Genomic DNA, 15,630 nt, shown 5'->3' with positions numbered 1-15,630 from the left:
AGGTAGGATTTTGCACTTTGCTATAGAAGAGTCTCTTCTTTCCAGAAAGTTCTTTCCAGTTTTAACAGCACACTAATTGTTTTAATTATGAATATATTTTAAGGTAAAATTTCATATGGATACCTTGCGGTTAGCTTTATAGTCAAATTGACTAAAATTAAAAATCTTACACCGGATAAAGGGGGTGGTGGACTTTTATGTAATGTTTCTTAGACTTATAATTGAGAAGATTCATAAAGGAAAACCCCCGTGGTCTGCTAGTAACGGGAAGCAGTATTTGAACTTCGAACAACTTTTATAGCATGATAACATGACATGATTAAATTAGTCCTTTCCAGATTGATTCCATGGTCTGTATAGCAGTAGTGCCATTGAATATATCTGATAGTATTATGCATGTGTTGTGGTGTTTAAATATTGACATCAGAGTTCTTTAGACACAGAAGTGCACCAAAGCATTGTTCTGGTTTTTGGCGTAAGTTTTAAGTGGGCAGCTCTGTTTGTGAAGAGTTTCTTTTGACTTCAAAAAGAGTTCAAAAGTAGCCTGCTCCTGGTGCACTGGTGATATGTCTATCACATTTGCATCCATTTGTGCTTTAAAAATGAACTGGGAACAGTGAAAATTACTGCTGTCTGTACGGAAGGGACGGGAATGCTTTCTGCTAGAACTACCAGAAAGAATTTGTTTGGAAAGAATATGTAAACATTTTCCAGGTTTGCCAAGTGCTTTACTACCTGCCTCGTGTATGTAGAACCTGAAGAGAGCTGCAGTAAAATAGCAAAAAAATTGAGGGAGGGTTTTGTTCAGAGTTTAAATTAACAAGCAGCAACAATTTCCAGGATTTGGTCCTAGAATCTGAGTTAGTGTAATGGGAATAAATCCCACTACTACAGGAATAAAGGATTTTGTCTTCTCCATTGCCTTCAGTCACTCTCCTTCCAACGCTCGTGTCAGCTGGAAGCACTCTTGATTATTTGTTACTTGTTCTACACTGCATCACCACTCAGACCACAAAAAGCGGTGTGCACTGATGAGGACTGGCAGTACACCAGGAGCCCCAGAGAGAACAGGATAAACCCTAAATACTCTCCCTTCCCCAGCATCACATGGCCATAAAAGGCCCTCCTAAGAGAAACTGGAAGAGGAGAAGAATCTGGGGCCAGCTCACATACCAAACAGGCTTTGTGAGCTGCCTGTTGGGAAGAGGGGAAGAAGCTCTGTTGCGTCAGGCTCATTGCTTGAGGGCTCAGAGCAGCTGAAGAGGATAGAAAGAGCCATACCAAGATGTTTGCAGATGCTTATTGAAACGTCTTGGGGTAGTTCCGTCACCCACCCATCCCTTAGTTATCTTCAAGTCATCTGTAACTGCCTTGGCAGTGCGTTTGTTGCTACATCCTGATTATGGTTCTGTGGAAACAAATGTGCGTCACCTGTTTTTACTGTGCTTACTGTTTCTGCTTTGTAGCTGCTTTATGGAAAGACCAAAAAAAATCAAAACAGTTACTTATTTCTGATAGGTACCCACTGAAGACTTGTATTCGGAGACATGATGGTTTATTATGTGCTTTTGAGCAATAGTAAAGCAAAAAAAGAAAAGACAGGAATCAATCGCTACTATTTTTATTTAAGTAGTTTAGTTATACAGTAAACCAGCAGTCAAATGAGAAATCTAGATACCATCATAAATAATTTAAGCACAGTAAAATAGAACTTGATTTGTTTTTATTGCTCACTGAAGTAGAATATAACTAAGCTTTTTCAGAAGGAATACTTGCATTTATATGAAAAGCTGTATTTATAAATTAATTGAAACTCTAGGCATGGGAATTCAATTTACACTGTGGCCAAAAACTTTGTCTAGTGAAATTTCAAAATCTCATGCAGGGGCATGCAAGCCAGAAAAGTATAGCTAAAACAAAGCAGTTCTTAGACTTTCTAGTTTTTAAGTTGTTAGGAATAGAAGTTATTTGTAGGCTGACTGCCACATTTCCACATTCCAGATGCGAATGGTTAAAATAAAGTTTTCGTGTGGTCAGATAGGGGAGATCTCTGCTGGAGAGAAACAGCGGGTATATTTTATATCTGTTCAATAATTAAGTGAAGTCTCTCTTCTGCTCTTAAAGTCGTTCTTTAGTGTTTTAGCATCAAGACAGGCTCAAGTTTTGCCCTTTTTACACAGATGTATACACAATGGATAGAAACTCGGAAGGGAGGGAGAACAGCTTCATTACAAGAATAGAGTCTTTGTGCACTTAAGTGATCACAGCTGTTAAATTTAAAAAAAAATCTCATTATGATAAACATGTACTTTTTGCCCCAAGTATACATCCCCCCCTCCCCCCCATTTCAGTTTGCACACTTGATGTTAATATTACAAAACTGTAAGAGAAACTGCATTCTAATTTCAAGAGTTTTGGAAAAACAGGTAAGTTGTCTGTTCTCATAAAGTGAGACAATTCCAGACAATACTGGAATGATGGTTGGCTTTATAAGCTAATTACTACCGGTTTGTCTACAAAACTATTTACAGCACAAGAAAAGAAAGAACTGCAGACTTTCCCATTATTTTAAAGTAAATACTGAAGAATATGTGTTAGTACTTTGAGTAAAACATCTGATCACATTTAATATATACTATTAATACTCCACATTTAAAAAAAAGAAAAAGGAAGTAGGGACAATTTTTTTAAGTGCTTTCTTCTGTTGGTTTCTGAGTCTTGCACTAACAGCTAACCGAATAAACAGGAGGAAAAGGAAGTTTATCACTTTGAAAGTCTTAAACAGTTTTTCAATTAATTTCCAGAATTTCCATTGTAAACATTATACCCTTCTGCTTTCATTAGCTGAATCTTTGTAGAATCTTGGAAGAGCACAACATCTTTAATTTTGCCAATGAATTCCTTCTGAAAAAGCCCTGTAGTGACTGTATTGACTTTCCTGCCAATTTCAAACCCACCAAAATAACAAATGCCACCGTAGTTTAAAGCAGTGTATTTTCTGTGTGGATCAATATCTTCAAAAAGGATTAGCTCCTCATCAAGATAGACTTTAATACAAGTTTGGTTTTGAACTACAGTAACAAAGTGCCATCTTTCATCACAACAGGTGGAGTACTTGCTATGAATTAGAGGAACAGAGATTCTTTCTCCAAGATTAATCACAACTTTTAATCTTCCATTGGCAAGACCAATGGCAAGGAAATCATTATCTTCATCTTCACCTTTTCCCATCCATACTATTAAACCTTCAGTTTGATTGGTAGTGAAATTTAAAGAAATGCGGCTATGCTGGAGGTCTCTTTTTCCATAATAAGGATCTGTGTATTTGATGTAGGAGCTTCCAATGAACTTTGCTATGAAAAATTTGATTTTGCTATCGCAGTACTTACCTGACCAGCCTAGCGCGCATACACAGATATATGAAAATAAAGTAGGTTGAGGAATACAGAGAGCTTGAGACCCACATCTGTTTTGTGAACAGTGAATAGATTGTTCACATGTCCTCCCTATCCAGTCCTGTGGGCAAGAACAAGAAAAGCCTGAATTTTCAAGTTGACACGTTCCGTTATTTTTGCACACTGTGTACCCACAAACTGTTCCGTCACAGTCACCAATGTTGGCTCCGCCTTTGGCATCAGTCACGGTAAGCTTCAGTTCCCTGTTGTTTATAACAATTTCTCGTATACAACCAGTGAAACTGGTGGGTTCATTTTCTACTGCCATTGAATTCACAAGGTTTAAGGAGGACACCCCTCCAACAAAAAAATCTGTGTGCGTGTCGAGCGCGTTCATTCCAGGACTAGCTTTTTGAGTCATGTTGATGCCATCCAGGTCCAGGTAGGCTTCATTACCAACTCTTCCTGCTTTGAGTGAATGCCACGTATTTCCGTTTACATGGACCTTCTGAGAGGTCTGTAGGATGACTGTCTTGTCTCCAAGATTGTAACGTAACTGTAGAAATCCATTTATTAATGATATACATAGAAAGTCACCTGTAAAAAACAGTACAAAACAGTTTCAGTTTTTAGAGGCAGCACACCGAAGAACAGCATACTCATCATCCTGATGCTTCCATGCTTGTGCTTCCCCAATTCAGTAAATTACTTTCAGTAGCCTTGTACCATCGTATCTAAATCACAAAGTGAAATGTTCCATGATGAGCTTCTCATGGCCATTTTTTTTTTTTATTATTATTGCAAACAGCTCACGTTTGCTTCAGTTACTAGGTAAATGTAAGGTAGAAGGAAACAGGAGTGCTTTGGCATCCAGGGAATGTGGGTTGATGTTGCAAAAAAGAACACAGTTTTGGCCATGTTACAAATGCCAGAATATTCTCAGTTTCCATTGCTGAATAAAGGCTTGATGGATTTGTCAGCTTAATGCACTGAAGGTTTGTCTGCACCACAGATGCTCTGCGTTCCCTGAGCTGCTTTTTGTAACGGGGATGTTTTGGGTTTAATAATCTGACAGCTGTAGGAACAGATAAGCTTTTTATTGACTTGTTCTTCTGGAGGCGTCTGTGACAGAAGCTATTAGGAGGGAGATACCTTTTCTTGTACTACCAGTGTTTCTGGCCTTGCAGGCCATACGAAAGGAGAGAGAGTACCACTTGGATCTATACTTTAAAACATGAAGAAGAAAAACTGGGAAAGGTTTAGGACATGGGAACTGGAAGGAAAGGTATGTAAGGGCACAGATAGAGGCTATTAAGGGTAGGTCACAGGGAGGTGGAAGAGGACAGCAGACAAGTCTGCAAATGAGAGTGACATTTTCAAACATTTTTGTTGTTTGCCTGTTTGCAGGCAACTTAAGTTTGCAACTTTTATATTGCTTTTGGAAATAGTAGGCGTCAGGTTGAGGTTTTTTTTAGAAATACCAATTAAACATGCTTGTTAAATTTGAATGTAAGCTTTCTCTTAATAGTTACCATAAACCTTAAGTTTCATGTAGTATTTTACTAATGAAGAAATACTTTTAAATCTGGAAAGTACAATTTCCTTAAAGATTCAGCGTTCTTAAGGGTGGACCTGTTTGTAGAATGATGAAGTTTGCTTACCCAGGGGTTTACTTTTTGAGTATTTCTAACCCTGTAGTTGCATTGCCTTTAGCGAAGTTAAAAATGAATGGCTTAATTTCCTGGAGGCTTGTGAAAATTACTCAAATTATAGCTGTCTTTCCAGCAATAGTTCAGATTACCTTTGAGGCAGGGTGGAGATGTTTCAGTTGTATTAGTGGCTGTAGAGCCACATGCTTTGTGCCTCGCCTTCCCTGCCGCAGACACCCATGGGAAGAATGAGCAGGCTCTTCCTTCTTTCAGCTCTGGTCCAGTGATGGCAGAGGACTTCCTTCTAGCTCGCTAGTTCCAGTTCTGATGATTTGTTTTACTTCCCTGCGTTGTTTAGCGTTCTTTTTGAGTACTTTGTTTCTACATTTTTTCTTCACTCATGGTTTCGCTTGTTCAGTGATGTGGCTTTCAGTTTGCTTAATTCTTCCGCGCTTAGTTTGAATGCAGTCATCTGGCTTGTTTGTTTGAGCAATGTACGTAACCTGCTTGTCTATTTCTTTTATCAGGATCTCAGTCCCAGGGTAAGAAAGGAACATCAGAAAAAGTTTCTGAACAACCTCTTTGGCAGTGTTCAATCCCCTCTCCTACCCAGACTTACAGACTTGGATAAGGACATGAGCACTCACTCTTTGCTGTCTAGGACGAAGGAAAACATCTGACCAGGGTTGCTTCCTCATCTGTCTTGTAACCAAGAGCTGGAGAAGCTGGAAGTTCTCCGAGACTTGCTGGCCTGCAAGTTTTTTGGTAGCTTTGCACATTTGACAGTGATCTGTCTGAGATGACATTAGACAGTAGTGCTTCAGTGATGTCTAGGCAAACGATGACACAGGTTCAGCAATTAGGCATAGTGCTTCTGACTCAAGCCTAATGATGCCTGTTGCTAATGTACTTGCAGTCAGTTTTGTAGTTGTATTTAGTCTTAGTATAAGAGCAAATCTGTGTTACTGCACCTGGTGTCTACGGTGTGAAGAGGGGTTATGGCTGAGCACTCTGGATCACATTCTAGCACAAATCTATGCTTGTCTTCTCTTCAAATTGGAGTAACTTCCTTTTCTGCTAGTTTGAACAAGACCAGCACTTTCTAGTTTCACCTCTACCTGAGGCTCTCAAGGCATTTTCTTACTCCCTTGGTTAGACCCTCTTTTCACAGATAACTTGCCATTTTAGTCTTTGCAAGAACAGCAGAGTGTTGAGATACATTTTATGATGTGGATGTTGATCCCAGGGTTCGGCTCAGTGTTTCTCCATGAAGATTCTCATGCCATAGGTACTGCTCAGGGGCAACTGGCTGAAAACATTTTAGGACTAATGTAAAGTGCTGTGTGTCCATGAAAATTCCTCTGAGAGTGAAGGCAAATTATGGGCTTGTCTTTGTTCCTCTTCACTTTAGCAACCAGTGATATTTTCAACAAAGGACCTCAATCTGCCCTGTCTGTGAGGGACAAGCCGCACAGCTGAAGCCTGTGCAGGCCTACGCCATCATAGGAACTGTATCACCATTGTAAGCAAAGAGCATTCTTAGCACTGAATTTCTCCTCTCAACAGGTCTTGGTATGGGAGATGATGAAGCAAGGTGGTTTCCACTGTTTCAGTATGAGCATTACTCAAACCTGTCCCATATGTCCCTAACCGGGGCCAAAGACCTTTCTGAGGAAGTTTCGTTTTGTTACGTGTGAAGGAGATGACATCCTCAGTTTTTCCAGGACTAGTCTTCATAGCTAGTCCCTACTTTGTAGAAAATGTGACCTACACACAGGACACACAACTTTGCTTCCAGCTTTTTAGTTTAGCATCTCATCTAATACGGACTGTTTCTCCCCATCAGTAGTATCACAAAAATAGAGAGACTCCTGAGGTAGGTACTGGCAGTCATTCTTTTGCCCAACCTGTTGGATGGTGTGCAAGGAACTGTGAGGCAATCCGTATGAGTAAGGTTGAGTCTTACATAGCTTAGCTGTGGCTTGAAACTGCAACATGTCAAGAACCTGGGTGTTCAACATCATCTTCAGTGGTTACAGCATTCAGTTCTGTTCTGATGCATCTTCCTGCCCCTGTCATATCCCCTGTTTCAATAAAATAGAGAGGTGGAGGGTTTTTTTGTTTGTTTGGGTGTTGGTTTGGTTTTTTTTTTAGCCCGAATGCTCAGAGATAGTTTCCTTGTCATCTTAGGGGAAGGGGATTTTGTAGCAGGTGTTGCCTTAAGGAAGGAATTGTTCTGGAGTTAAAATAGCACTTTCACTTGCAAACCCTAGTTCAGGTGTTTCACCAAATTGCTGAAGGTCAAAGTTGCTCCACCTCAGGGTGGTCTCTATTCCATAGTAGAAGCCAGCACTCAAAACAGTTACCAGTTTTTCTTCATCACTTTAATTTTCAGGTTTCCCTTATGTCCACAAGTCTCACCTATTCCCATGTCAAATGTCAGCATTTTCAGAGCCAAGTCAACTCTGTGTCCTGAGCAGTCAGAACACTCCCTAAAACTGGGAGTTTATGAGAAGTCTCCTGTAAGTACATCCAGCTACTTCTGTGAGATCTAGAGTATCTATGATACCTGCTTAGATGACTTTATGATAAATTCTGAGTGCATCACATTTTCAGCTTGTTGCTACTCTGAATAGATGTGTAAGTCTGTAAGCAAATTGGTTACAGTCACACAGTCAAATTTTAGATTCTCCCAAATGGTGACAATGCTCTTGCATGTTCAGCCTTTATCTAGACATGCAGGTGCGTCTGTATATCCCTGTCTTTGAGAGGGAATCATGCTTAACCAGTATCATGTCACCATGTTTTTATGCTACCACAGGAAATACATCCACATTGCAACGTGTCAAAACGCTGTACAGTTGGAAATGCGCGCTAGGAATGCTACAGTATTTTGAGATTTGTGCCAGAAGCATTCCCATGTGTAACAAATGTGATAGTGTTAAATTTACACGGCTGTGTTGGGCAAAGATCTCTGCAGTTACCGCCTTCACTATCTAATCTGCCTAATGCCAACATATTTCCTAGGAGCACCGAAGACAATGTCAGAGGATCTTAGGCTGACAGACCACGTGCAGGGAGGGTATTTTGGATGTTATTTGTAACATTTCTCTTTCAGGGTTTCCTCCCCACGGTGACTCAAAGCCTACCCTTGTGGTCCGTGTGTATGCAAAGCCTTTATTATCTGTTAGACTACCTGAATTTAGTCCTACGCTTCACTGCAAATTAACAATAAGAAGGATTTCCCACTAGTGTTTAAGGCCAAAGGAGCTTCCAGAACATCCTGTTAAGTAACTATGGAAACAGTGGATGCAGTCTGCTAGTTAGTGGCTTTCACGTTTTTAAGGCCATTGTCACGTCCCTAGCGGTACAGAGATGCAAGTCTCTTGACGGCTCCCTGTCTGCTCAGGATTCACCGATTAATTCCTGGACCTCTGAAGGTCTGGGTTCCCTTACGAAGACACATAAGATACCTGCTGCTTGTCCTTTTTCTCATCCAGCGTTACTAAGCAGAAGCCTCTATGCTATGCTGGGGACAGAGACTTTGAGAGTGCAGTGCTTCAGCGGCTTCTGCAGAGTAGGTGTTTTCAAGAGCTGTAGGCAGCGGTTTCCTGGTTACAGAACATCTGTAGTCTCAGTTCCTTCAGCCGTTTCAGAGCCCTGAGATGGCATCTCTGGATCTATGTTTGCTGGCTTCAGTCTATGCCTTCTGTTGCTTTTACCAGTCCCCTAGCTCAAGGCGTCCACAATGTTGGTTTCTATTACTGTGGTATCGAGTAGCATTTCCCCCCCTCTCCTTCCACCTTCTTTTTCAGAAACATTTATTGATCATTGGCACCATCTCCGTGATGGAGTGAACATTTCAACCTTATATTCACATAAGCAGTAACATTCACAGGAATCATTCCCAGTTAATGAAAACTCTTGCTGTTGCTTGGTTTCAGTATGTGCTCATCTTCACTCTTAAGTTGACCTCTTTAAGCCACCATCATTAAGTGCCTTTGTCTCCCACAGTATTATTACCTCATGTTGGTACGATACATCCTGTAACTATCACAGCTCCAGATGTATCTTCGCTCACTGCTCTTTCCTGCCTTGCTGAACTCTGTTCACATTGCTTTCATTCTTCCTTTTTTCATCATCCTCTTCACAGTTTTGCTTTCACCATGCTATCCTGTATCATTTTCCATGGACACAATCATGTCCTCTTACGCTGTGACCCTTTATGTATTCTTCCAGGAGCAGAACTTTTCTTGTCTACTAGGGGTTGAAATAGCCATGTCAGCCTCCAGCTGAACGGCTGTACTCTGGGGCCAAGGAAGGTGGTGCACTGTGGTCTCCATGTGAGAGGGAACCTAACTGACCAGTAGCTGTCCTTCACAGCTGTGTCCTGGCATTTCCGGGAGCCAGAATAAGGCCCAAGGCCAAGGAGAGACAGCGAAGCAGAAGAGGGAGGGCTATAAATTGGTACAACAAGGGAAAGAAAGACAGAGAGATGAGCCTTATTCCCACCCTTCTGCAGCCTCTGCTAGCCAATAATATGTTGGCATGGTTGAAATTCGTTGTTCTCAGCTTAATCTATTTCTCTTGTTGCCTTCCTTGTTTTTAGGGGTTTGTTAACCTTGACTGTTTTTGCTGTGGTCTGGGTGCACGCACACAGTTAGGTATCCGTCACTTGACAGGTTATAGCAGCTCATTACAGCTGCTTTAACTTTATCTAATGATGACCATAGCCAGTGCCCTTAACGCACACTTACAGGAGCTACCCATGGATATGCTTTTATGGGTTATTACAGAAAGATTCTACTCTATGTATGGAGCTGCATCTCACAGCTGATGCAAGACTGAGAACAGGTATCAAGCCAAGCCTGTAAATCTCTCAAACTATGTAAAAAATCACTGTGGCAGTAGGTAGATTGCAGCTTCCATTTGGAGCAGCATCCCAGAGCCGAAGGGCATAGCTGGGATCCAGAACAACCATCCATCCAGAGTGATGCTCATGCATCTAGAAGGGGTGGGCGATTATCTATTTGTAGGTTAGACCATTCACCCTCACCTTTCAGAAGTGCTGCTTTCCTCAGTGAAGAAACTTCTGTTTTCCTTTAGTCACCACTGTCACCCTGGCATATTTGGGCAGCTAGAATGAGCCACCTTCCTTGAGCAGCCTCAGTTTGGCAGCCTCAGTTTTGGTTTGCTTGCCAGTGGCAAACAGGTAGCAACAACATTTCATATGCAACATGTCTGTTCTGTCACACAGACAACTGGCATTTCTGCTTCCTATGCTGCTAATTTTGTCCATACAAATGATCCCACAACCAGTAACAAAGCAGAAATTATGTCCCTGTCAGTTAAGGAAACATGGCTGCCAAGAGAGAAGACTTAACCACTCTAAGTTTCTGTTCTAAAAGTGGGTGGATAATCGGTTTGTTTCTGGTTAGGAAAACAGCAGTCCTCCCTTGTGGGTATTCTAGACATTCTGACTATTTCCAAAAGATTTTAGCCCAATTCCATGATTCAGTTTTCACCATAAACAACATCTCAGAAAACCATGCAGACATCACGCCCCCATACTGGCTACCTCTTATTTTCATGCTTCAGGTTTTTAAACTGAAATGCCTTAAACACAAAGAGTTAATAGTTTCGAGGGTTTTCAGACCAGGTAGGTAACATGATCTGGTTAAAGGGAGACAGAACACTGGTGGTGCAAATGTTGAGTATTAAATTGAGTGTGAGTCATCCAATTCTGTTTATTAACCTGACTTCCTTCTTAGTCACCCAGCATAGCTATTCTTTCTCATCTCATCAGGGAGCAAACCTTTCCATCACCCTAACCTGAACTCTGGAATAGTGCAGACAGTCTGCAGCATATTCCACCTTCATGAACAAATGTAAAGCTTCAGTAATGCTATGACTCAATGAAAAAGTAACGCTCCTTACTGCCTTTTACCCAGAGTGCCGAGGCCTTCAAGTATATAGAGTGGTTGCTGCGTAAATGGACTGAATTATACATTGTTCAAGGAGTTGATTAGCATTCAGCAAACCCTGAATTAAAGGTTGTTAATTCAGTGGGGCTCTCACACTTTCATTGGTAGAAATAGGATACACTGCACTTGGGAAAATGTGAAGTAGTCTGGCCTTCCAGCAACACTGCTGAACTCCACAAGAATGCTGTATTGTTTGCAGAGACCTTGCTCAAAAGCAGTATACACAACTGTCTGCATCTCCCACATTTTTACCTCATTGGCGTAAAAGTAATCTAGGAGGGGGAAATATGTCCTCTTGTCACTCTTGTCTGCAAGTTTTCAAACTAAAATATGTATAACAGGGCTTCTTGGTTTTTTCCCCCCAACTTATTATTAATATAGCTAGCCACAGAAATTTTGGCAATTTGGAAATTATTTTCTTAGGGCCCACAGAAATCAATACTACCAGACAGCAGACAAGCAAGAAAACAGATGCCTGACAGAATTATAGGAAATTCTGCTAACAGATAAAGATTCATAGGATGTTTTCCATTTTATGCCAGTTTGCCAGGTGTTTATATGTGTGTACTGAAGCCATCAAATTGTCAGAGCAGTAGAGCCTGGACCCAGCATACCAGCTTTCGAGTAAGGTGACCAGCCACCTCCCCACCCTTTCTAGAAGGGCATGTAACGTTCTTTGAAAAGAACAAGGCAAGAAGGAAATGTTTCAACAGAAGTCTCATGTTTCTTTCTTCACCTACTAAAGTTTTGGTTTTTTTTTTTAATGATGGGAGGATTATTTAGCAGGGGCATGCCTCTGAAGGGGAAGTCCCAGTGTAGTGTTTACATAGATGACAAGCCAAGACAATTGTATAACTGTGCCACTCAGTGTCATTGCTAAATTAGGTGCATAGTCAGAGCTCATTGCTTTTAAAAGAACAGCATTGCCTAGTGAGGGAAAAAATTGTTCTAATTATTTCCTATTAAAAAGGAATTTTAGAAGAAAGATCCTGTGATTTTGGCAATCTATTTATTAAATCTTACATAACTGTGTAGAAGAAAAGGCTTTATGTAAAGTGCTTTCTAAACTAATCCCCAACAGAAAGCTCTTTCACATCTGCTGGCTGCTAAGAATACTCCTGAGACTTTCATCGGTCTAATTCTGTCTGGATTTGACAGGATTATATGAAGGCAAATATAAAGAGCCAGATGATTAGCTTTTCCTAAATCTTTCAAAACTTCAAGACAGTACAAATAGAAGTAGGAAACTTGTAAAGAAATTAAATTACTCTATAGAAGATGGGTTTTATTTTGAAATGAAATTGATATGATTCTAGGAAGTGATGTAAAAACTATTCCTTCCTGTGAGAACTAAACATTCATAAATGTCAATACAACAAGGGCATGTACTTGCTAAAGCACTTCTGGCCCAAGTTACATAGATTTAGCACTCTCTTTGTTTCTTTCAAAGAGATGTTTATTTTTTTATATGTTAGCTGCTTCTATGACCTCTGGCTATTTTTTTGAGACTTTTTTTTTTCCTTCTATTCTTCACAGTCCATGTAATGCTTTAGTTTATACAGGAGAGAACTATTCACTGAGAATCTCAGAATTTGGCCTGTAAGTGATAGAATTATAAAAGATTCATTGTAGAAGACAGAGTTCTTTGCAAATAGATGTATTTGTATTACAGATGTTCCATATATTTTTTCTTTGAAGCTGCTTCTCTGTGTGGTTGTCATTAGAAGAGGGCAAACGGGAGTTACCAGTAGCGTACAACGTATTATCAGTCTTACCAACTAGCAGCCTGCTAAACCATCTGTATACAGAATAAGGAGGTGGTAAATTAGGCACGTGTGTGTTACACAAATGTGTGGCTGAGTATGTTTATTGAAATGTCTCAAAGCTTTAGGCTTTGAACAAAGGAATGTAAAAATACATGATACAGAGTTAAGTGGTTTTTGTCACACAAAGGCCCATTTTTGCATAACATACTACATAACACAAGTGGAAAATCTGCTCTGAGATCACGTTATGAATGGTATGTAATGCTTCTGCTTAAAAATGTGCAACACACCACATAAATGAAATATAAAGATTAAGTATGTCAACAAAGTAATTACAAAACATTTACACCTTAAAGATTAATTTAAATGTATTTACACTGTTTGGCAAATGATGTTCTCTTGCCATGAAGTTTTAGGAATGTTAAATTAGTAAAGTTTAAAGTACTTTTATAAATAGTAGAAATATTTTATTGAGATTTGTTTTTCACTCTGCACATCTGGCAAATGCAGAACTTGTACGTTTTGCATGCTGCACCAGCAAGCTTTTCAGCATTATATAATAAAAATGTAAACTTCTGATGAACCTCATCAGCTCTCTCATAGTCTGTTCACTTTCACTTAACTTGTTTCATCCATTTTTATATTGCTTTATTTTCGGTCATTTTGTAACACTGAGGCCAAAACCTCAGACTGTGAATCCTAGTGTAGCTGCACTGAAACCGAGAGCAGTATCAGTAAATGGCTGTTGAAAAGCTGGCTACAGTTACTTTTCAGGGGACAACGGTTTCCTGAGCCACTTCACTAAATATTTGCTAGCTTTGGACTAATCCAAAATTGTGTTATGTTTTTTCTTATGAACTTGATTATTCAGAGTCCAAAACCCAGCCACCATGCACAATAAATTACAGAGACTGAATGCCTGAATCATTTCAATGAAATCCTTTCTTTTCCAAAAAAGTACCTGGGTGTAAGATACCAGCAAGCTGGAATATCCTTACCTGACTGAGTACCCAAATGCTGTGCAGTGTAAAACAGGATACCATCTGGAGACAGAGGCAGAAACTGCAGTTTGATATGGGTCTTATGCCGGATATAGAAGGGTGCAAATGACATCCACGATGATTCATTACTTCTGAAAGATGGATCACTAATGGAAATACCTGAAAAATACAAAAGGAAATGTCTTCTGAAAGATATTTTGAGAGGACTGCATTATTACAGCACCAGTTGTCTGCAGTTATTTTGTATAGTCATAAATGTTGTACGTAATGCTTCCAATTTTTCCCTTTCCAAAGACTAAACACAACCTAGATACGGAACAGAACTTAGTAACAGATCAATGACACTTTGTCTTCTCTGTGCCTTATTTTCATTAACAATCCAGCTTGTAGTTGTAATGCAAAATAAATGTGGTTTTGTTAGTGTTCATTTTCAAGTAAATATAAGTGTAAATTTTACATTGTTTAAAAATTCAAATGCAAAATACTTTTGCAGGAGTCAGAATAAACATTTCTTTCTTCAGCATACAGATAAAAACCTTAGTGGAGGATTTTTAATGAACTGCTCTGTGTATCATAAGAATGTACATTTAAGTGTAATGTGTTCATTAATTGCTGATGAAATTTGTTTTTAAGATAATCATACTGAGATGCTTGATTATAAAATAAGAAAATTTGAATTCTGAAACGGAGCACTTTCACACAATTACCAATAAAGATGACAATGTATCACTTTGTTTTTAAAATGTAGCACTTTTGAGCTACACACAACATCATTCTGTCTTTCCACTTCTCTCAGTGCTGGTTGTTCAGATACCCCTAAGAAATCGGGCTGATTAAAGTTCCTTCAGCCGAGTGATAACCGATTATACTTTTCTGTGCTATGTCACTTGAAACTGTTTCCAGTTTTTCCCACTATAATGACATTACATATTAGAGGTATAATTATGTAATTAGCTAATTCATTATCATGTAGTTGTTTGCTATATTTGTGGGTTCAGTGGAATGAGTCAAGTTATTTAGATGTGCAGGTTGTCTTTAGACCTGGATGTGATAAACCCCTTCTAATACTTATTTAACAGCAGTACTAATTGCCTGAACTGTAAGTTCTGTGCCACTCACTTTTCACCGTTTTCCTGCTGAAGCTATGCTGTTTATCTTCTAAGAGACCAACATCTTTATTCATTTTGGTGCTCCCGATCTCATGGTTTTACAGTAACTTGCTTGCAGTGAAATACACCTTCAAGCTGTTATCATCATGCATTCGTAGGCAACCTTACGCTATCTTTCCATGCTCAAGTCTTCTGCGCAGCATCTGCCCATTAACCCACTTGCCATCCAGTTGCACCTTGTATTGCCTGTCGCAGGTGGGCCTTAGTTATTACATTGGTATACAGTCAGCACGGTCCAAGATTTTGTAATTTGTCTTTGTCACACCACCTCTCTTAGAACAGGATTCAAGGTGTTCCTGGTGGACTGTTCCCAGCAGACAGACGCACCATTATACAGGATCTGGATCTCTCACCTATTACCACCATCATGATTTGAGGATGCCTCTTGAATGGGTAGTAACAATACAACTGGCCTTTTTGTTCGTTTTCTCCACTGGATTACAGTTAATACTTCTGAGGATGGTCCGTAGATTTAACATCACTTTTAGACTTACTGAGAATTTTTAAGTTTTAATCTCTGGAATATCAGTTATAATGGATTTATGAAATGCTTGAATGATCAGAATCAGGCTTTTGATGATCTGTTATTCAACCTATGCATATATTCTTATGCAAACACATTACATTAGCAAATCACTCCTATCCTAAGCATCATAATAGCTGTTA

The 15,630-nt window shown here is 39.6% G+C and overlaps 1 protein-coding gene and 1 long non-coding RNA gene across 2 annotated transcripts in view; one reads left to right on the top strand and one right to left on the bottom strand.

Moving 5' to 3' along the window:
* Window positions 1-1,067: 1,067 nt before the first annotated feature.
* The window catches only part of EYS (eyes shut homolog), an 872,029-nt gene continuing 857,466 nt past the window's right edge, over window positions 1,068-15,630 (bottom strand). The window contains exons 47-48 of the mRNA XM_056343434.1: window positions 13,793-13,954; window positions 1,068-3,992 (exon numbers count right to left, since the gene is read on the bottom strand). Coding sequence (XP_056199409.1) covers window positions 2,794-3,992; window positions 13,793-13,954 — 1,361 coding nt within the window. The 3' untranslated portion in view covers window positions 1,068-2,793. The remainder of the gene's footprint in view (window positions 3,993-13,792; window positions 13,955-15,630) is intronic.
* On the top strand, window positions 3,986-13,377 carry LOC130151319 (uncharacterized). The gene is made up of 2 exons (XR_008822546.1): window positions 3,986-7,566; window positions 7,866-13,377. It is a non-coding gene; the product is annotated as an uncharacterized LOC130151319 (long non-coding RNA).

Source organism: Falco biarmicus, chromosome 6, assembly GCF_023638135.1.
Source record: "Falco biarmicus isolate bFalBia1 chromosome 6, bFalBia1.pri, whole genome shotgun sequence".
Taxonomy (NCBI): Eukaryota; Metazoa; Chordata; class Aves; order Falconiformes; family Falconidae; genus Falco; species Falco biarmicus.
Note: the sequence above shows the minus strand (reverse complement) of the source record. Positions and strands in the feature narration are given on the sequence as shown.